Below are 20506 nucleotides of genomic sequence, written 5' to 3' on the forward strand. Positions count from 1 at the left end.
GCATCCCGCTCTATCACATTCTGTAAAACCACAGAGCCCATCAATGCAGTGTTATCTATGAACAGTTGCTCTCTGTTCTTGCCCTTTGTGTGAGCACAAGGGCCCACAGAGTGCTTGCAAATGCCAAAATATCTTCCTGTTTCTCCTGCTCTAGTTCCATCATTGCTGCTTCTGCTTGGATAAAATTTCTTCCTGCTTGTTTAAAAGCTGGACTTGTGTGAATCTATAACATGGTCACTGGTGAATTTTGGCAAAATCAGCAAACTCTGCTTTCCCCTTGTGAATGTCTCCCTGGTCACGAATGTCGTACAAATATGGAGGTTTCGACACCATTATTCTAAAATTAACTTTCAATATCAGCAGTGATAGCCGTGATTTATAATAACTGTATATGTGCTGTAAGATCTGAGTGTTCACTAAGTAAACCGGTTGAGCTGTGTTGATAAAACAAGCCAGTCATATATGTATATATATAATATTTATTCAACTTTGAATGTAAATATATCTATTTCACTATAATACACACATAACATGAATCTCAGTAATAGACTGAGTGGAAAAATCTGCTTTCTAAGATCAGGCAGAGGAGAGTCGTTTACATGTATTTATCTAGTACATATAGTGAATGATATGGTGACACAATGCTGCATCATATACGGACTGTGCACATGCTGGTATAAAATGTGAGCCAGACCGACATCCATCCATCCATCTTCTACTTGTTTATCCAGTACCAGTTGGCCTGGAGCCTATTGCAGGGAGCAAAGTGCACAAAGCAAATGTACTCCCTGGACAGGATGCCAGTCCATCGCAGGGCACTCACACACACTGTGGGAAATTTGAGAGACCAATTTGCCTAAGGACATGTTTTAGGACTGTGGGAGGAAACATGTACAAATTCATGGAACATGCAAACTGCATACACACAGACTCAGAGTCAGGGTGTGTGTCCAAAATCACATACTTGTTTGCTATTTAGTAGGCAAAATTTAGCAAGCAGGACCTTAGTGGGGAAGCCGCGGGAGAACTGGTTCATGTCAACTGGTCACATCAGTGCCGATGGTGTCGATGCGCCAGACCATCTGTGGCCACCAGGGGGCGCCTCCGGCTCCTGCATCCACACCCCGTACTTCCCTGCAATGTTGTCCGCCTTGCGGTGAGAAACTGGCTCGCTCACCGAGACCAGCTCCCCGCAACCTTAAATAGAGGAACAGAGATTCCAAATGAAGCTGGGGGGGTAAGGGAGGGAAACCTGATAGACCGATCTGAGATTTAAAGTGAGATGTGACAGCTAACATGGCCAGAATTATATAAAGTTTATGGCTATAAGAAATATACCGTAATGAATTAATGGAGGCACAGTTCCCAGTGCATTATGGGTAATAAGCCAGTAAGTGTTTATCGGAATGGTAAATAAAAGGAGCTTTCTGGAATGAAGTATTCAGCTCTGCAAGGATGATCTGGCTAGTGAGGCCAGCAGAACTTGTTAAGTATTTCCAAAAATACATCAGCACAGGGAGGGAGAGAGGAAGGGGGTGCAGTTCTGGCTGGGGGAGAGTAGGGTTTAGAGGGGGCTTCTGAACCAATCCTGGAGTCAGATGCCTTTGCAATTGATAAATATAGCCATCACTTGTGACATTAAAATGTGTACATATGCAAATACACTCTTTATTCAAACACTAATGCAGGAACTAAGTCAACTGGCGAAAAAGAACAATTTTGCATGTGGTCCTGCTTAAAGGTGCTTTGAGACTAGTGATAATGTGCACACTTACTGTAAGAGTGAAGTGAATAACCAAAGGATAGTGTTAGTGACTATGCACTAGGGGGCAGCGTGGAGACCATAACTACCTGTGTCATCCTCGGTTCCCTCCTGGGTGAGCTGGGAAGCAGGCAGCTGTGTCACCTCTGCCTTTAACTCCTGGTAGCCGGGGCTGCCCAGCGACCAGGCTGAATCTTAGACAGGGAGGGGGAGGAGGCAGGGAGGGAGGGGAGGTCCGAGAAACAGGTACCAGGGATCAGGATCATGCAGTGGAAGGACTGAACACGGGTTTGGGGTGCAGCATAGCTTGTATCACTAGGTTTGGGCAAGAAACTCAACCACGTTAAGAAAAATTATACTTTATACTATTAACACAACTGTTAATAGAGTCCTGTATATCACACAGAAAAACACACAAGTGTACTTCAAGAATGCTAAAATGAGTCAGGTTAAGACCAAACAATCGGCCAGTTGGTGGCATAGTAATGTAGTGCATGGACTCTTCGTGAAAAGGGAAAATGTGGTTTATTGCAGTTAGTTGCATCTAAGTGAATAACTGGACAGGTCTAGACAGGCAGAGGGTTTAAGGAAGGGCTGAAATGTGCATCTCGCCCCTACCTCTCACCCTGCCCCTCTCACTCTGCACCATGGACCGTGACACCAGCGGGGAGACACCGCCAGACCCTGCGGACACACAGAGATGGCCGGTCAGGGCCGGGGGGGGGGGGGGCGGTGGGCAGAGGGAGGAAGTACCACTCCCTCAGACGGGACTTTCACTGTGGATGCAGCAGCTCCCTGACCATCAAAACAATCCGGACACACGGTCCATATCTGCATGCCTGGCGGCTGGCGGCACGTCTGGGAAAGGACCCCAGTGAGCGAATGCCCATCTGCTGTGGAGCCTGCGGGACCCCCAGACATTCACGGCGTCTCTCAACACCACCACATCAGAAATATCAGCTTCCCCGCAGAGCTCTGCCCCCCCATCTCCAAGCTGGCCAAGGTACAAACTAGGCAAGAACATCTCAATGCTTTAAACAAAGCAACCCATCACTGCTAGATTACAGTGTGCCAGTGTTATTTTTTTTCGTCTAATCTTTCCTAATTGTCCGTATCTGGAAGCTCTTAACTTCCACCCATGATGGAAGTAATCAGAGATGCAATTGATGGCTCCCAAACTTGTTGAAGCTTGCCAGATCACCACGAGGCACGTCCTGGTGCACCACACTGTCGATTTATTCCTGTCCGTCTGCCTAGTTACCTGCACCCTGTTTTCGCCCCCAGACCCCGAAACTTGCCTGCCCCCTCTGATCTCCGACGCACATCACCCGACCCCCACCTGTTTTACAATATGTTTTTTGTCTGTCACCTTGGAAGTAGTGACAAGAGTTATTTTTCGCTTTTTAGTTTAGTTTATTTGTCATATGCAAGTTAGCACAGGGTCAACATTGCAATGAAATGTGATTGACGAGAATAAACAAGCCTCTCAGCAAAATATTACAGAGAAGTTAGACAACGTTCTTACACATGAAATAAAGTGACGAGTGGGCAGCAGTGCAATTGTCGATGATTTAAGGTGGCAGTCAAGTAACAGTATTGCACATAGTAAGAGTTTTTTACTTTTATTTTTTATAGTAATAAAGATAAAAATAAAGTGCAAAGTGCAAGGTCTACCTGAGACTGTATTTTATGGGAACAGTTCTTATATGCATCCAGTGAAGTGTGATGTGTGTGTTCAAGTGTTGTAGTTCAGGTGTCAAATGGCTTGATGGTAAAAACTATTTTTTAGTCTTGTGGTCCGAGCAGACAGACTGCTGTATCGTCTGCAGGACGGTAACAAGGAGAACAGCTGTCGTGCTGGACGGCTGTGGTCCTTGATGATGCTGTGTGCTTTATGGAGGCACCGCTGGAGATAAATGTCCTGAGTAGCAGGGAGACTCATGCTTGTGATGTACTCTGCTGCCTTCACCACTCTCTGTAGTGATTTCCGGCCGCTGGCAGAGTGACTCCCGTACCAAACTGTAATACAGTCTGTCAGCAGGCTCTCGATCGCACTCCTGTAGAAAACTGTGGTGATGTTGGCATTCACGCCGAACTTCCTCAGCCTCCTCAGGAAGTAGAGCTGCTGGCGAGCTTTCCTGATTACAGTGTCTGTGTGAAGGGACCAGGTGAGATCTTCGGTGATGTTAACTCTGAATCTGAAGTTGCTGACGTTTTTGACCTTGACACCGTTGATGTGGATGGGCTGGTGTTCCCCGACTGGTCGTTTCCGGTATCATCTCTCTTGTTGTGTTGACATTAAGAGGTTATTATCCAGACACCAGTTGTACAGTGCCATCACCTCCTCTCTATAGGCCGTCTCGTCGTTGTCCGTAATGAGGCCTATGATGGTTGTGTCATCCGCAAACTTGATGATGCTATTGGACCCGTGTTTAGCGACACAGTCGTGCGTGAACAGGGAATACAGGAGGGGGCTAAGCACACATCCCTGCGGCGTTCCTGTGTTTAAGATGAGTGAAGAGGAAGTGTGTTTACCAACTCTCACCACCTGGGGCCTGTTTGTGAGGAAGTTGAGAATTCACCTGCACATGGATGGTCCCAGCCCAAGGTCGACGAGCTTCAAGGCAAGTTTTGAGGGGATGATGGTGTTGAATGCCGAGCTGTAATCGATGAAGAGCATTCTTGCGTATGTATTTCCCTTTTCCAGGTGAGTGAGGGCGGTGTGCATTGTCAAGGCGATGGCATCCTCTGTGGCTCTATTTGTTCGATAGGCAATCCATGAGTTTTTGCATCTCCAATAAAGCCGCTCCACTCTCCTGATTCCGTGCAAGTGTCCTTTCTTCTCCGCATCCTCAACACTTGGAAAAACTGATGTTGTAAAATGTATTATCTTCTAAATTGCGCCATTTGTTACAGAATAACGAAAGGAAAAGACATCTCAGTGAGGATAATAGAACCAAACAAAAAGAAACTGAAATCACAAAATAACACTTTGAGCTATGTACTGTAGTAATGGAGCTTGGCGACAAAAGGATCAAAGTTCAACCAAGCCTTATCTTGTCGAAGTAACCCAGAGTAACCACATGTGTGTTTTGCTCATTACATAAAATATGGCTCGCTCAAAGTTCAGTTCCGGTATTTAACGAAGGAGCAGTACGAGCAATATTATAATCAAGTGTACGATCGGCTACAGGACAGATTTATTTTCAGAAAAGTTTGCAGTGAAAAACCAAGGAGCTGTAGGTAAGACACACGCAAAAGCTGCATTGATTAATACGGCAGACCGATGCTCTGACAAACCATATCAGACTGGATTCATTATTTCCTCCTTTTCATGCTGTTCGTGGTCTCGTTATCACTTATCTATAGTATGTAGATCTGCTGAGTTAAACGGCCTGTGTGTTTATGTAACTGCCATGGGAGGGAAGTGAATACAGAATCTGTCGTTTTAACTTGCCGTGTAACATATAAAGTATGCAGAATACGTACGCTTTTCTCATTGCGAAAATCTGTCCGTGGCCAGTGAAGTAAAATGATTATGTTTTTGAAATGTCGTCTGCAATAAGGGGGTTTTGCAAGACAAATAGCATAATAGTGTAGTAACATATTTCTTGAGTTTAAAGTGATACTCTACCGGGATTGCCAACTCTCACACATCTGACATTATTCCATTATAAAAGCTAAACTTAGCTACATGAAATGCTTTGGGGTAGTTTGCAAATCCTACAGACTACACAGTAATGAAACTGTTACATAGCATATAGATACGTGTGCATATGTGTGCAGATGTCGCGAATTGAAAATCTCACTACAGCCAGCTGATAAAAGCTGGCAACCCTGCTCTACAGGTTCAGAAATAAAACTCAGGATACATCCATTGCAGCCTCGTCGAACGAGACCAATCCCGTCATTCACTGAGCAAGATTTTCACAATTTAAAATATGGCTGCACGATATCACAACATCGTCACGATTTTATGGTGCATGTGCAATAATCACAAGGGCTTTAGATGACAGACACATACATTTGTCATGTCACTTGCTTCTCTATTATATATCACTGTAACCACTTCCAAACTGGGGTCACAGAGCCTCTGGAGAACAACATTCACAGGCAGGAACCAACCCTAGCCAGAAACCAGAGCCCCCAGTAGAAACCCATGTGAACATGGGGAGAGTGTGTGCATTCCACAAAGGAAGAACCCAGGACTGAACCCAGGACTTTTTTGCTGTGAGGCAGCATCACTAACCACTGCACCACCAAGCCACCCTGCTGCCCCCTTTGTATTTGATTAGCGGAGCATGCCACATGTGGCTGTTTTGGTAAATCACGGAAGCACAAGGAAGGGACAGCTCAGCAAGCACAATACCTTCTGAACGAGGAGATACTGTGGATGAGCAAGTTAAAAAAGATGGTGGTGGTGTGTGGTGCTTTTTACAGATTAAAGTCGGACACATTTAATAAGCATAAGGATACACTAAATTTATACAGATTACTAATGTTTAGGCATCTCAATACACCTTTCATTAATTAGGTGTACTACAAGCTCTGTTGAGATGATGGGCTTTATTCTAAGGAATAGAGGCCAGTTTCGGCACCATCCTTCTCTCCATCACATCAAACGAGAAGTCCTAGTGTTCTTCAAAACCTCCTTTAGCCTACAAGCCTCCTTCATGTTGATATCACCTTCTCAGAAACAGCAGCGAATAACATGAACCTGCCTATGATTCTGCATGTTCCTAAGGACTTTATTCACCTGACGAAGAATATCCTGCTCTGCTATTTCTCATAGCGTCCCTGTAAATGGAGTTTTACCTTAAATGTAAATATATAAAATGCATCCTATGTGCTAGAACGTCTTCAGATGTCTATATGAAGATACCAGCGAAAACCAATATACAGTACCTTCTGCCACAGTTAGTGTTTCTAATTAATTATAGATCAACTCAGGTGTCTAAAATCCCAAATATCTGTGGAAAAGGTTAGAAAAAGAATTTCAGCTGTGATTTTTTTGACTCTCCAAAATTAAGATGTCTTTTTCCTCGTTGGGCATTTTTATCGTATGTTCCTGCAAAGTCACACATAACATTGATTACATTTAGTTTTGTAAAGTAAGTGGGTTTACAAGGAGAAGCTCTGTCAGTCCCTCCACATGCTGGCCCTCCACAGAATGGCTCGCCGCGTTGCTGTGATCGGAGGGGGAAGCTCAGGGCTGACTTGTATCAAGTGCTGCCTCGACGAGGGACTGGAGCCCGTCTGCTTTGAAAGCAGCGATGACATCGGGGGCTTGTGGAGGTTCAAGGTGAGCTCGAGTTGGCTGGGAACCTTGTCTTAGTTAATCAAAGGTCTGTTGTAGGAGTATTAGTGAATCTGTATAATTAGCATTTTTTATTGTAATCTCTCTTGTGTGACTGATATGGCATGTGATCAGAAACTCGTCATGCTGCTCAGAAGTTTGACTTATCTTGTTCCTGAACCTTCACCTACAGAAACACAAAACTGTTTTTGATCTGCATTCACAGGCAGCCCTTGCAGGTTCAAAAGTAATAAGCAACTTTGTCTATTTTTAATAGCATTTTGGCACCTACCCTTTTCCCCTAATTTCTTTAGTCTTCCATCCAGCTGTGTGTTGAGCTTCAGTATGTCGTCATACTTCCTGCACCCTTTCAGGAGGAGCCGGAGAAGGACCGGGCTAGCATCTACCCATCCGTCATAATCAACACCTCCAAGGAGATGATGTCCTTCAGCGACTTCCCCATCCCTGCTCACTTCCCGAACTACATGCACAACTCCCTAATCATGGACTACTTCCAGATGTATGCAGAGCACTTCAAACTGCTCCGTTACGTCCGCTTCCAGGTGAGAGCGTCAAGTCGAGATTCCCTTTACATTGAACTGTCTCGACCAGGGATGGTCAAAGCACATTTGGCACCCTAGGCAAGCTTCACAGTCGGTGCCCCACGTCTAAGACTAAGTAAAACTGGCTTCAGAAGGCACGGGTCTAGGCCTAATGGGTTTTCGCCTAATGGGTTGGCCGGCACTGGTACCTTCCCAGGCACTTCTGAAAAGAGATACAGTTGAAATTTGGATACTTCATGGACTGAATGCAGATCCATGGTAGGAGCATCAGTCCTGTTGAAGAACTCTGCATAATGTGTTAGGAAAAACCCACTCGAGTATGAGAAGGATAGACAACCCCTGTTAAAGACACAAAAAGCCGTCAGTCAAGTGAAGCACCTGTATCAAATGGCTGATGAACCACCCACTGGGGCCTCAGTAGGGATCCATCTTCTTAAGGTGTTTGTTTCAGACCACCGTCTGCAGTGTTAATCAGAGGCCTGACTTCGCTCGCTCAGGCCAGTGGGACGTGGTGACCAAAAACAGACAGGGCCAGGAGGAGAGGCACATCTTTGATGCTATTTTCGTCTGTATAGGACACCATGCATGCCCACACATCCCTTTGAAAGATTTCCCAGGTAAACTTAATTTTCTGCTAATTGTGCTACGAAACATATTGCAGAAGATTTGAACATAGGTATGAAACTTTGAACGTTGTTGGGTAATATTTTGAGGGACACTTCAACTATCCAGTTTAATCAGTTACAGAGAGCATGTACTTTGGAATGGCACAGAAAGAGAATTACAGAAGCAGTCACTTTTAACCTACTTTTACTACTTTAATTTGACTTTATTAGACTTTGCCTGTTGATTACCATTGAAGTATGTTCTTCCATGAGCTGTGTTATTGATCTTCATTGTAAATCTATTAACTTTATCTTTGTTCATGTGGATTCTTAAAAAATGTAAATTTTTCTTTGTACATTCATAAATACTTATTTTATCTTTTTTGAAATTGAAACAACGCAAACCTATCAGTAATATGACTGACCTCTTGTTGCAGGAATAGAGACCTTTAAAGGGAAGTGGTTCCACAGCCGAGACTATAAATCTCCAGAAGAATGGCTGGGGAAGAGGGTGGTCGTGATCGGGATTGGGAATTCTGGGGGCGACATCGCTGTGGAGTTAAGCAGAGTGGCTAAGCAGGTAGGGGTTGACTGGGGGGGCTGCTTCATCCCTAATGTTCCTAAATGGGTACTCTAACACAGATTCTACTTTGGAATTGCAGCCATCTGTCCTTTTTCCAGAACCATCCATCCATTTTCTGTACTCGCTTGTCCTATTCCACTTGGCCTGGAAGTTATGGGTGCAAGGCAGGGAATGACCCAGGATGGGTCACCAACTCATCACTAGTCGCACACACATCAATCGCACAAATCCACACAATTTGGTAACTCCAATTCACTTTAGTGTGTTTTTGCAGAGGGCGGGACCAGAGTACCCACACACACAGGGAGAACATGCAAACTCCACACACATGGAGACTTGAACCCTGGTCCCAGAGATGTGAGGAAATGCTCATGGGAGTTTTACTTACACATAAATATTCTGAAGGCAGAAGGAACGATGACTGGTCCAGACAGAGAGGTAACTAAACAGACTGTAGAAGAGGTGGGTCCAAGTAACTAGAGGAGGCAGGACTGAGAGATCAGATTGGTTTGTCCCACCTCCTCTAGTTGCTTAGACCCACCTTCTCTACAATCCGATCTTAAGATGCTACCTACTCGAAATTGGAACCCATCATCACTAAGATCTTTTCAAGATTTAAAGAAAAACAAACAATCATAGGTAGTGTTGCTGATGTAAACCTTGTCCAGAGGTCTGACCTGGTTTGTAAGCAGTCATGTTGGGTGACGTCCTGGGGGCTGGGACTGCTGGGAAGCACGTACAGCTGACGTCAGAGCAGAAGGTACCAGGTTCTGTTTTTGCTCACAGGTGTTCCTCAGCACGCGGAGGGGTTCGTGGATCCTGAACCGCGTGGGGGACAACGGATTCCCCATGGACATGAGATTGGGCAGGCTCACGCACTTATTGATACCCATTTTGCCCACTACTCTCATATCCATGATAGGCGAGAGACGACTTAACAAGAGATTCAACCACAAGCTGTACTCCATCAAACCCAAGCATAGGTGTGTCTCCATCGGAGGGCTTTTTAAAGCAGAACTGACAAGCCATTTGGTTCTTGTATTACTAATTAAATAGCAGCTAAGGCAAAGTAAAATTAACAGTGTCAGGCTGCACAAAGATGTCCACAGCTGTAATTTAAACATCGTCATTAATGGTCAGCCTTGTGCAGATGATAGTTCTGAATCGGTACTGCCTCCCCCAGGTTGTTCAGCCAGCACCCCACGGTCAATGATGAGCTGCCTAACCGCATCCTTTCTGGCACGGTCCTGGTGAAGACCAACGTGTCCAGGATCGAGGGTTCCAGCGTGATGTTTGAGGATGGGACGGTGGAGGAGGACATCGACCTGGTGGTCTTCGCCACTGGATACACCTTCTCTTTTCCCTTCCTGCCCTCATCTTTCATCTCAGTTTCAGAGAACAAGACTTCGCTCTACAAATACGTCTTTCCCCCCACACTGGAGCGCCCCACACTGGCCATCATCGGGCTGGTCCAGCCTCTGGGGGCCATAATGCCCATTTCAGAGATGCAGGCACGATGGGCTACACGCGTCTTCAAAGGTGCCAACACAGATGGCTTGAAGTCTTCATAGTTTCCCTGTTCCTTCCTAAGGAGTGTTTGTCCTGTGCTTTCTGTGGTCAGTGTCCTCAGTTCATGCTGGACATTTCTCCTCAGGGCTGAACAAACTTCCCCCGGTGAACAGAATGCTGAAGGACATCAAAGTAACCAAGGAAAAGATGGAGAAAAGGTCATTTCCGTTCCTAAATGTGTTTCACCTTTTATAAGATGTTATTAGAAACTTGTTATTCTCACAGTGCATCTCAAATATTTATGAATAGAGTTTTCATATAAACGCTCTGCTCCTCTAAAGTTCAGTAGTACCGATGCTCTCAGATGCTGAACTTGAAGTAATGTAGTTTAGAATGAATTGTTTGAATCCATATTTGTAATATTTTGTAAAATCTGTTCTTCCTGTAGCTGGCTTCTTTGTTTAGTTTTGTTCTGTCCTTTTTATCCTCTTCCCTCAGGTATGTGACGTCTCAGAGACACACCATCCAGGTGGACTACGTCCGTTACATGGATGAGCTGGCGAGGCAGTTTGGGGTGCGGCCCAAGCTCCTCCGGCTGCTGCTGCGGGACCCTCGCCTCGGCCTCAGCGTCCTGCTGGGACCCTGTACCCCGTACCAGTACCGGCTATACGGGCCAGGTCAGTGGGCAGGGGCCCGGCAGGCCATTCTCACGCAGTGGGAGCGCGTGGCCCAGCCAATGAAAACCCGGGCCGTGCCAGAGCCCCCCTCTTCAAGGCTGCCATTGCTGCTTGCTCTCAGTGGCGCCGCCCTACTGGTGGCAGCTGTCTGTGCCCGAAAAAACTTTCCGGACCTCTTGGCTTCCCTGAGCAATTGGAGGATGTATGTGCCAAAGCCATTCCTTCACATGGTGTAAAAGTGCGCTGATAACAGAAAAATAAGCTTTACCCTGGGAAACTGCATTTATCCCATGTATTATCAGAGGTGGAATGATTTATAATTACACAGTTCATATGATGTGCAATTTAAAAATAAGTCTCCTACTGTGGAGGAAAGGTTCCAGTATGGCTGGTGAGAGGTGCATAGTGGGATTGTTGTCAGTGTCTTAGGCCTCAGGCAAGAAGAATGTGTCTTGGGCTGACCCTGAAACCAGGAGCTGACACGGCCTGTTTGTGAAGATAATCAGAACCTTTGCTGAAAGAATGGGACGTCCTACGTAGGCTGCTCAGTACTGCAGTGGAAGATAACGGGAAAGCAATCAGAGGTTCCGAGAGGAGACAAACAGGCTTATTTTCTTATGTGTGTGCTATATTTACCTATTTCGAGGGTCATGTGATCTAATGGCTGTGTTGTAATGAAATAGATTAATCGACCAAATATATGGTGAGGTATGGGTAGTTTGATGTGCTGGATTGCATAGTATTGTTTAACTTGGGGACATGATGTAAGGGGTTAACAAGGGTGGGTGTAACTGGTGGTAATGCAGAGGTGCACAAGGTCAACACCTCTGCACACAGACGAGAGCCCCTGCCTTAACCAATAGGGTACAATATTGCCTTTTAAGGGGACTTGCAGAAATGTATGAAACGTGAGCATGTACTTTGTTTAGGAGTTTCTTAAGCAAGCAAATTTTATCTTAAGTCATGTCAGGTAAATTCACTTCATGCCGGGTGCTCAACAGAATTTAAGGGAAAGTAACAAGATTTTTTAGTTCCACACTATCATTATAAATGAGCTTGCAATAAAAGGTTAACCTTGTGTAAGTCAGCAAATGTAATAACAGTATCTTATTTTCTTCAGTTAATATTCATATTCTGTACTTAATCTCTTTAAACATGTTAATCTTAATCTCTTTAAAAAAATAAATTATGTAGACACAGATTAATGGTGAAATATTTTTGCTTCTTTTCCAATATCACATTATTCTTCCAAAAAGGAATTTCTCCTATAGGAATTAAAATATGAGCTGCAACAATTTTCATGGTTTTTCTTTTTATAGTTTTAATGAATATTTAGGTGTTTAATGAAGCTTTAGGTGAATGAGGTGTTTATTATTCTTAGCAGTAATAATTTGAAAAGTTCTCTTGCTCCTGCATGGTCTTTGATGTGTGCATTGATGACTGGTCAGATTTGGTCATTTTTGCCAGAAAAACCTCAACACGACTGTAGAGGATGCATAATTGTAGCAGACATCTTAGGCTGGCCAACCATCCATTTGCTCTTGGTTTGTTTTTGTTTTTTTGTTTTTTTTGCTTCTTATTTTGACTCCTCTAAAGTTGTTGCAAAGTCTTTGATGACACTCTAGGGGGTGCTGTTGGTAAAAATATTTTCATAAGTCTCTAAATTGATTCTAGAAATAACTTTAGCTTGTTAATACTAGAAAAATTCTGTCAAAATCACATGCTGCATCCCGCTGAATCACATTCTGTAAAACCACAGAGCCCATCTATGCAGTGTTATCTATGAACAGTTACTCTCTGTTCTTGCCCTTTGTGTGAGCACAAGGGCCCACAGAGTGCTTGCAAATGCCAAAATATCTTCCTGTTTCTCCTGCTCTAGTTCCATCATTGCTGCTTCTGCTTGGATAAAATTTCTTCCTGCTTGTTTAAAAGCTGGACTTGTGTGAATCTATAACATGGTCACTGGTGAATTTTGGCAAAATCAGCAAACTCTGCTTTCCCCATGTGAATGTGTCCCTGGCTCACGAATGTCGTACAAATATGGAGGTTTCGACACCATTATTCTAAAATTAACTTTCAATATCAGCAGTGATAGCCGTGATTAATAATAACTGTATATGTGCTGTAAGATCTGAGTGTTCATTAAGTAAACCGGTTGAGCTGTGTTGATAAAACAAGCCAGTCATATATGTATATATATAATATTTATTCAACTTTGAATGTAAATATATCTGTTTCACTATTATACACACATAACATGAATCTCAGTAATAGACTGAGTGGAAAAATCTGCTTTCTAAGATCAGGCAGAGGAGAGTCGTTTACATGTATTTATCTAGTACATATAGTGAATGATATGGTGACACAATGCTGCATCAAATACGGACTGTGCACATGCTGGTATAAAATGTGAGCCAGACCGACATCCATCCATCCATCTTCTACTCGTTTATCCAGTACCAGTTGGCCTGGAGCCTATTGCAGGGAGCAAAGTGCACAAAGCAAATGTACTCCCTGGACAGGATGCCAGTCCATCGCAGGGCACTCACACACACTGTGGGAAATTTGAGAGACCAATTTGCCTAAGGACATGTTTTAGGACTGTGGGAGGAAACATGTACAAATTCATGGAACATGCAAACTGCATACACACAGACTCAGAGTCAGGGTGTGTGTCCAAAATCACATACTTGTTTGCTATTTAGTAGAGTGCATAAGTATGCAATTTCAGACGTACCCTGGGGTTTGAGCCCCCTACCACAGAGGTGTGAGGCTACTATGCTTCTCACTGAGCCACCTTGCAGCCCAGAATAAGGGCACTGGGGTGATCTGTTTTTCCTTCTAAGCACTCAAGACAACAACTGATCAAAGATTATGATAGAAAAACAACTCATCTTGGACCGTGCCACAGCGAAAACCATCCCAGTGAAACGAGACATTTGAGAGATCAGTTCCTATGACAGATAGCTTTAATAGCCTCCGGCGCAGGCCCTGGTCTCAAGGGATCGGAAGCGGCTGATCAAAGCTGCGCAATGACATGTGACAGCCAGTCTCACTCTATCAAGCTGCAAAGGAGCATGGGTAAGTGTGCTTAGTAATTTTTGACACAAGAAATGTCAGCTTGGGGGGTGATGTCTGGTGTGGCATAAGGGGCGTGTCAGCTTGTTAGCCTGTTCGCGTTCACTCGTGTTTGTATTTATGTTTTTTTTGCACTTATGAGTTTCACTTGGCATCCAACTTGCCTAGCCGCACGCCGTAGCTGATCATGTGGAAATTATCCCAGGCGTAGAGCTTCCTGTGGGAGGGGTTGTAGTCCACCATGCTGTTATAGCCGTAGCGGTTTTGGAAGGGTACCGCGATGGCCTTGGCCTGACCTGTGGCCGTGTCGTAGCTATAGTTAATGGTCGTGTTGGGCGCCGTGTAGCTGGCTAACGTGTAGAGTCGGCCGCAGGTCATGAAGGCGTTGGCTACCGCTGCCTTGCGCACGCTTGTCTCCCAGCTCTTTCTCACTTCCAGGCTCTTGGGGTCCAGCTGGGACACCACGATGTTGCCCTTGGCCTTGTTGGAGCTGTAGATGACCCAGAGGCCCTGCTCATCCACGGCCAGGTCGATGTCCGTGTAGCCGCCCCAGGAGTAGGGGTACTGGCCGTGGAAGCCGGCGTGGGGCAGCTCGCGGCGTGCCGCCACACTCTCAGTGGCCAGGTCGTAGCGGACGAGGGTGCGGCTGAGGCGCCGCTGGTAGTAGAAGGAGCCGTGGTACAGCACAGCCCCCGTGCTCTCCATGGGATCCGGCAGGAGCAGGACCTTAGTGGGGAAGCCACGGGAGAACTGGTTCATGTCCTCGTAGCCGAACAGCTGGCGCACATCAGTGCCGATGGTGTCGATGCGCCAGACCATCTGTGGCCCATATGGGCCACCAGGGGGCGCCTCCGGGTCCTGCATCCACACCCCGTACTTCCCTGCAATGTTGTCCGCCTTGCGGTGAGAAACTGGCTCGCTCACCGAGACCAGCTCCCCGCAACCTTAAATAGAGGAACAGAGATTCCAAATGAAGCTGGGGGGGTAAGGGAGGGAAACCTGATAGACCGATCTGAGATTTAAAGTGAGATGTGACAGCTAACATGGCCAGAATTATATAAAGTTTATGGCTATAAGAAATATACCGTAATGAATTAATGGAGGCACAGTTCCCAGTGCATTATGGGTAATAAGCCAGTAAGTGTTTATCGGAATGGTAAATAAAAGGAGCTTTCTGGAATGAAGTATTCAGCTCTGGAAGGATGATCTGGCTAGTGAGGCCAGCAGAACTTGTTAAGTATTTCCAAAAATACATCAGCACAGGGACGGAGAGAGGAAGGGGGTGCAGTTCTGGCTGGGGGAGAGTAGGGTTTAGAGGGGGCTTCTGAACCAATCCTGGAGTCAGATGCCTTTGCAACTGATAAATATAGCCATCACTTGTGACATTAAAATGTGTACATATGCAAATACACTCTTTATTCAAACACTAATGCAGGAACTAAGTCAACTGGCGAAAAAGAACAATTTTGCATGTGGTCCTGCTTAAAGGTGCTTTGAGACTAGTGATAATGTGCACACTTAAGAGTGAAGTGAATAACCAAAGGATAGTGTTAGTGACTATGCACTAGGGGGCAGCGTGGAGACCATAACTACCTGTGTCATCCTCGGTTCCCTCCTGGGTGAGCTGGGAAGCAGGCAGCTGTGTCACCTCTGCCTTTAACTCCTGGTAGCCGGGGCTGCCCAGCGACCAGGCTGAATCTTAGACAGGGAGGGGGAGGAGGCAGGGAGGGAGGGGAGGTCCGAGAAACAGGTACCAGGGATCAGGATCATGCAGTGGAAGGACTGAACACGGGTTTGGGGTGCAGCATAGCTTGTATCACTAGGTTTGGGCAAGAAACTCAACCACGTTAAGAAAAATTATACTTTATACTATTAACACAACTGTTAATAGAGTCCTGTATATCACACAGAAAAACACACAAGTGTACTTCAAGAATGCTAAAATGAGCCAGGTTAAGACCAAACAATTGGCCAGTTGGTGGCATAGTAATGAAGTGCATGGACTCTTCGTGAAAAGGGAAAATGTGCTTTTTTGCAGTTAGTTGCATCTAAGTGAATAACTGGACAGGTCTAGACAGGCAGAGGGTTTAAGGAAGGGCTGAAATGTGCATCTCGCCCCTACCTCTCACCCTGCCCCTCTCACTCTGCACCATGGACCGTGACACCAGCGGGGAGACACCGCCAGACCCTGCGGACACACAGAGATGGCCGGTCAAAGCCGGGGGGGGGGGGGCGGTGGGCAGAGGGAGGAAGTACCACTCCCTCAGACGGGACTTTCACTGTGGATGCAGCAGCTCCCTGACCATCAAAACAATCCGGACACGCGGTCCATATCTGCATGCCTGGCGGCTGGCGGCACGTCTGGGAAAGGACCCCAGTGAGCGAATGCCCATCTGCTGTGGAGCCTGCGGGACCCCCAGACATTCACGGCGTCTCTCAACACCACCACATCAGAAATATCAGCTTCCCCGCAGAGCTCTGCCCCCCCATCTCCAAGCTGGCCAAGGTACAAACAAGCCAAGAACATCTCAATGCTTTAAACAAAGCAACCCATCACTGCTAGATTACAGTGTGCCGGTGTTTTTTTTTTTTTTTGTCTAATCTTTCCTAATTGTCCGTATCTGGAAGCTCTTGACTTCCACCCGTGATGGAAGTAATCAGAGATGCTGTTGCGACTGATGGCTCCCAAACTTGTAGAAGCTTGCCAGATCACCACGAGGCACGTCCTGGTGCATCACGCTGTTGATGGCTGCCCCATTAGCCACCGGAGCTGGGTGCACCAAGGTGGGGGTTGGACCCTCGTGGAAATAATCACATTACCTGATTGTTAGAATGCACACTAGACCGACGGAACAGGAAACAAAAGAGCTGCTTCTGTCATCTGGTGCCTTTACCTGGAAAAGATTTAGCTGTCCAAGGTAGAGCGTATGTGCTTCTCAGCTCATCCCTGGACCTCTGTGAGGACTGTCCATAAGGGAGGAGAAAGGGGACGACTTTCAGGGGCTCAATCACGGGGCGGGTGCATGAGTTTGTGAGTGTGGATACTGGTCCCTGTGGTTTGGAGAAGGCCGGCCCAGCCTGGCTATGTCTATATGTATCCCTGATGTCTGATATAGAGGGCAGCATGTGGCTCAGGAAGGTCATTGGTTCAAATCCCATGGTTGGCAGCGTGATGTCACTATTGGGCTCCTGAGCATGGCACATAACTCCCAATTGCTCCTGGGACCATCTGACTCTGCTTTCAATTGTATTTTGGTCTGGATAAAGGTATCTGATAAATAAGTTATTATCCAGAGATCTCTTGTGAAGAGCTAGGCCGTTCCACACTTCGGTCCATTAGAGCTTTTCACTGTGTGTGGTTTTCACTGATTGCCAAAATTACAGAGGTAGCCTTTAGTAACACTGTTTATAAGCTGTAGCATCTGTAGAAGGAATTCATTTTGTTGAGTCCAAAGCACAGCTAGCACAATAAAGGCTATAGTTTTATTTAAAATAGGAGCTGCTCGGGTGATTCTTGCTCTTAAAACTGATGATGCATGGAAAATGATTATCACTAATATCAGTCACTCACTGAGTTATAGTAATCTTCATTAATGGAACATTGTCAATATACAGCCCACAGATGGAAAAATGATTCTCCTCTAAGTATTTATTCTTTGGTTGTTTTTTTGTATCTTCTGGTCATTTATCTGAAAAAAGTTGACTGAAAAATACCAGTCTTCATGAGAGTAAACAAATCAGTGGGATACAGGGATTGGAGGAGAGCACATGGTGGTTTTTTAGTGGCCCTGGGGTGAGTTAGCTTGCTCGCTAACTCGGACAGAACCATCAAGCCAAGCGTTAACGTACTGGAGATAGACCACAGCTTCAGCATAGGGTCTTGCCTCCACGCCTCACCCCTCCCCCAAGACATCCACACCCTCTGTGTGTTGACACATTGTTGAGAATCCATTTTGAGCTCTACTGAGATGGTTAATCACGTAACTTCATTACGCTTTTAAAATTTCACAATACCATGATAGAGGAGATCCTACCCCAAAGACCTGCTGAAACGCCTCCTATGGGCAAGTTAGGGAGCTTGATGGTGGTCTTCAAAGACTATTGGTTATCTCCACACATCCAGGGAAGCCACCACTTCAGTCATTTTCACTATGTGACACCTCCATTCAAAGCAGCCTCAACCCCATGACCTCTAATCCATTTTAGATTCAATACACGTCTCTCTCTAGAGCAGGCCTGGTCAGCCTTATCCACAAAGGGTCAGTGTGTACACAGGGTTTTGGGGTAACCTTTAGGTCAGCTGTTCAAACCCAGGTGTGAGGACTCTTCAGTCAGTCTGTCATCTGATTAGTAATCTAATTAGAAAGTTGCAGTGAAAGCCCACATTCAAAACAGCCCTTTCTGGATAAGACAGCCTACCACTGCTCTAGACCGTACATCATTTTCATTCCTGTAGTCCTGCAGATCCATTTCTCCACTCTAGGCCAACAATAGAGAACTTGTTTCATATTTAAATGTTATGGGCTTCATAAGTGCAGGCAAGGCCTTTTCAGATTTGAGTTTCCATTTAGCTTACTGCACTATGACACCGGTCATGGAACCAAGAACAGGGGCTCTATCCTGACTGCTTATGATACCAGCTGTAAGTACGTTCTTTACAGACTTCTAAAAGTAAGCTCTTTTTGAAACTTTAGGGGCCATCCATCCATCAATCAGTCAAGCAATCAATCAATCCATCCATCCATCCATCCATCAATTGCTTATCCAGTATCCAGTACTGCATCACAAGGATGAATCACACAATTGATTGTTATATAATTCCTTCATCCCTGTCACCCAGTACTGGATTATATTATCCTTGGAGGATGGATGGATTCTTTCAGAAATGTTAAATTTGCTATTTGCTCTTAGACAGACATGTCTCTTGAGTAAATTCCACACAATAAAGATATCACAGATTCTCGAACTGGGCCAGGAATGTACCCGCCCTATGCTATTTCTCACTGGCTCACTCACCGCTGGCTGCTCTCCGGCCTCCGTCCTGCAGGGCGGCGCTCTGAGGGAATGCCGCCGGGCAGGGTTGGGCCCGCAGCCTCTCCACCTCCTGCTTCATGTCCACCAGCCGAGCTTGAAGGTCCTGCACAGTGCCGTCCAGTTGCTCCTTTTCCCGTTGCAGCCGAGCCCGCTCAAGCTCGGCCTGGGCATGGGCATCTCGTGGCCCCGCCCCTGGCCCCTCACCCACCAGGCGGCTCACATGCGCCTCCAGCAACGTCAGCCGGGCCTTCAGCGCCTCCATCTCGGGCCCCCCGCCGCTCAGCGGGCAGCTGGCCTCCCTGGGGCTGCTGACAGTGAAGGTGTACTGGCAGCGCCCCCTCTGGTCGTTGCCCCTCTGGAAGGTGGCTCTGTCCTGTGCTGAGCCCGTCAGCAGCAGGCACGCCACGCACAGCGCCACCTGGAGCTTCATCCTGGGATCTCTGGGTGAACTGCACTCCCTCTGGCCAATCCTCACACTCCTCTTCCTTCCTGCAATAAGTTGGGCTGGCGTACGGCTTTTAACCTGCCAACTTACTCCTCTCGAGATGTTCCAAAGCTTACTTCTCGTCTCTGCTGGTTAATCTGCTATCCTCCCTCCTCCCCAGGTGTGCTATACGGTCCCCACGCAGTCTGTCCCCACGTTCCACCTGATGTCGGACACCCTCTCGCGTGTCTGTACCTCCCGCTGCCTGTCTGTGCCTGAGATCCCGGCCAGCCTCTGGACTCTGGCAGACCGCAGACCTGTTATTTATACGAGCCGGAGGGGAGGGGGCAGAGGGGGTAGCAGGGCGGGTCAGGGGGGAGAGGCGTGGTGGTTTGTGTTTGGGGGTTTATTGCTCTGATGACAAGAATATTCCAGAAGCCGTATTTCAAAAACAGCGCTGTGTCAATGTGATGTGCTGCATGTTTTTCTCAACAGGCGGAAACATGTCAGTGTGTGATTGCACGCATTACTCTGTATTTGTTTATGGGTTCTGCATGGCTAGAAACAACTCAATATCTGCAAATGTTCAAGTAATGAGCCGGTGGCAGCCCTTGTAAATCCAATGCAAACGTGGTCTCTCACTTGAACAGCCCGAATGCCCTATTAAGTTATGTAATGAGCGCTTGAAGCTCACGGACCTCACGGGCACCTGGAGGTGAAGGGGATTCCTGAGATATTTTTAAAAGTCAGGTTACCGTTGAGTCCAGCTGTTAGTGCGGGTCTGCATGCTGGCGCTCGCTCGCTGTCTGGATGTGTGGAGGAGTGCACATGACCCCCGACGTGGAACAACCCCGGATCAAGGGCTGGATCAAGTTCCCCGCTGGTGTCGGAGTGCCCAAGGCTCCGGGGTGTTCCATTTCAAACACCAGAGAGGGGAATCCTCATGAAAATGTGATGCTGCAGACCGAAGATCGA

At 46.3% G+C, this 20506-nt stretch overlaps 3 protein-coding genes across 5 annotated transcripts; 1 reads left to right on the plus strand and 2 right to left on the minus strand.

Moving 5' to 3' along the window:
- Window positions 1-463: 463 nt before the first annotated feature.
- Window positions 464-2442, minus strand: LOC140578463 (myocilin-like). Its single transcript, XM_072699520.1, has 3 exons — window positions 2381-2442; window positions 1852-1956; window positions 464-1197 (listed from the first exon to the last, which is right to left on the minus strand). The coding sequence occupies exons 1-3, from the start codon at window positions 2409-2411 to the stop codon at window positions 1046-1048; spliced, it is 288 nt and encodes a 95-aa protein (XP_072555621.1). The 5' UTR covers window positions 2412-2442; the 3' UTR covers window positions 464-1045.
- Window positions 2443-4831: 2389 nt separating this feature from the next.
- LOC111834799 (flavin-containing monooxygenase 5-like) lies at window positions 4832-12200 on the plus strand. Of its 2 annotated transcripts, none has more exons than XM_072699609.1 (9): window positions 4832-5005; window positions 6932-7064; window positions 7436-7621; window positions 8073-8238; window positions 8664-8806; window positions 9596-9792; window positions 9993-10348; window positions 10464-10536; window positions 10817-12200. In XM_072699609.1, exons 2-9 carry the CDS (start codon window positions 6933-6935, stop codon window positions 11229-11231), a joined length of 1668 nt encoding a protein of 555 aa, XP_072555710.1. In that variant the 5' UTR covers window positions 4832-5005; window position 6932; the 3' UTR covers window positions 11232-12200. The 2 variants fall into 2 exon arrangements, with proteins under 2 accessions (XP_072555710.1, XP_072555709.1); XM_072699608.1 differs by having other exon boundaries at window positions 4835-5005; window positions 7433-7621.
- Window positions 12201-13184: 984 nt separating this feature from the next.
- Window positions 13185-19840, minus strand: LOC111834797 (myocilin). Of its 2 annotated transcripts, XM_023794480.2 has the most exons (4): window positions 19090-19840; window positions 16196-16261; window positions 15667-15771; window positions 13185-15017 (listed from the first exon to the last, which is right to left on the minus strand). In XM_023794480.2, the coding sequence occupies exons 1-4, from the start codon at window positions 19535-19537 to the stop codon at window positions 14218-14220; spliced, it is 1419 nt and encodes a 472-aa protein (XP_023650248.1). In that variant the 5' UTR covers window positions 19538-19840; the 3' UTR covers window positions 13185-14217. The 2 variants fall into 2 exon arrangements, with proteins under 2 accessions (XP_023650248.1, XP_023650249.1); XM_023794481.2 differs by lacking the exon at window positions 16196-16261.
- Window positions 19841-20506: the final 666 nt, after the last annotated feature.

This window comes from Paramormyrops kingsleyae, chromosome 15 (assembly GCF_048594095.1).
Source record: "Paramormyrops kingsleyae isolate MSU_618 chromosome 15, PKINGS_0.4, whole genome shotgun sequence".
Lineage (NCBI taxonomy): Eukaryota > Metazoa > Chordata > Actinopteri > Osteoglossiformes > Mormyridae > Paramormyrops > Paramormyrops kingsleyae.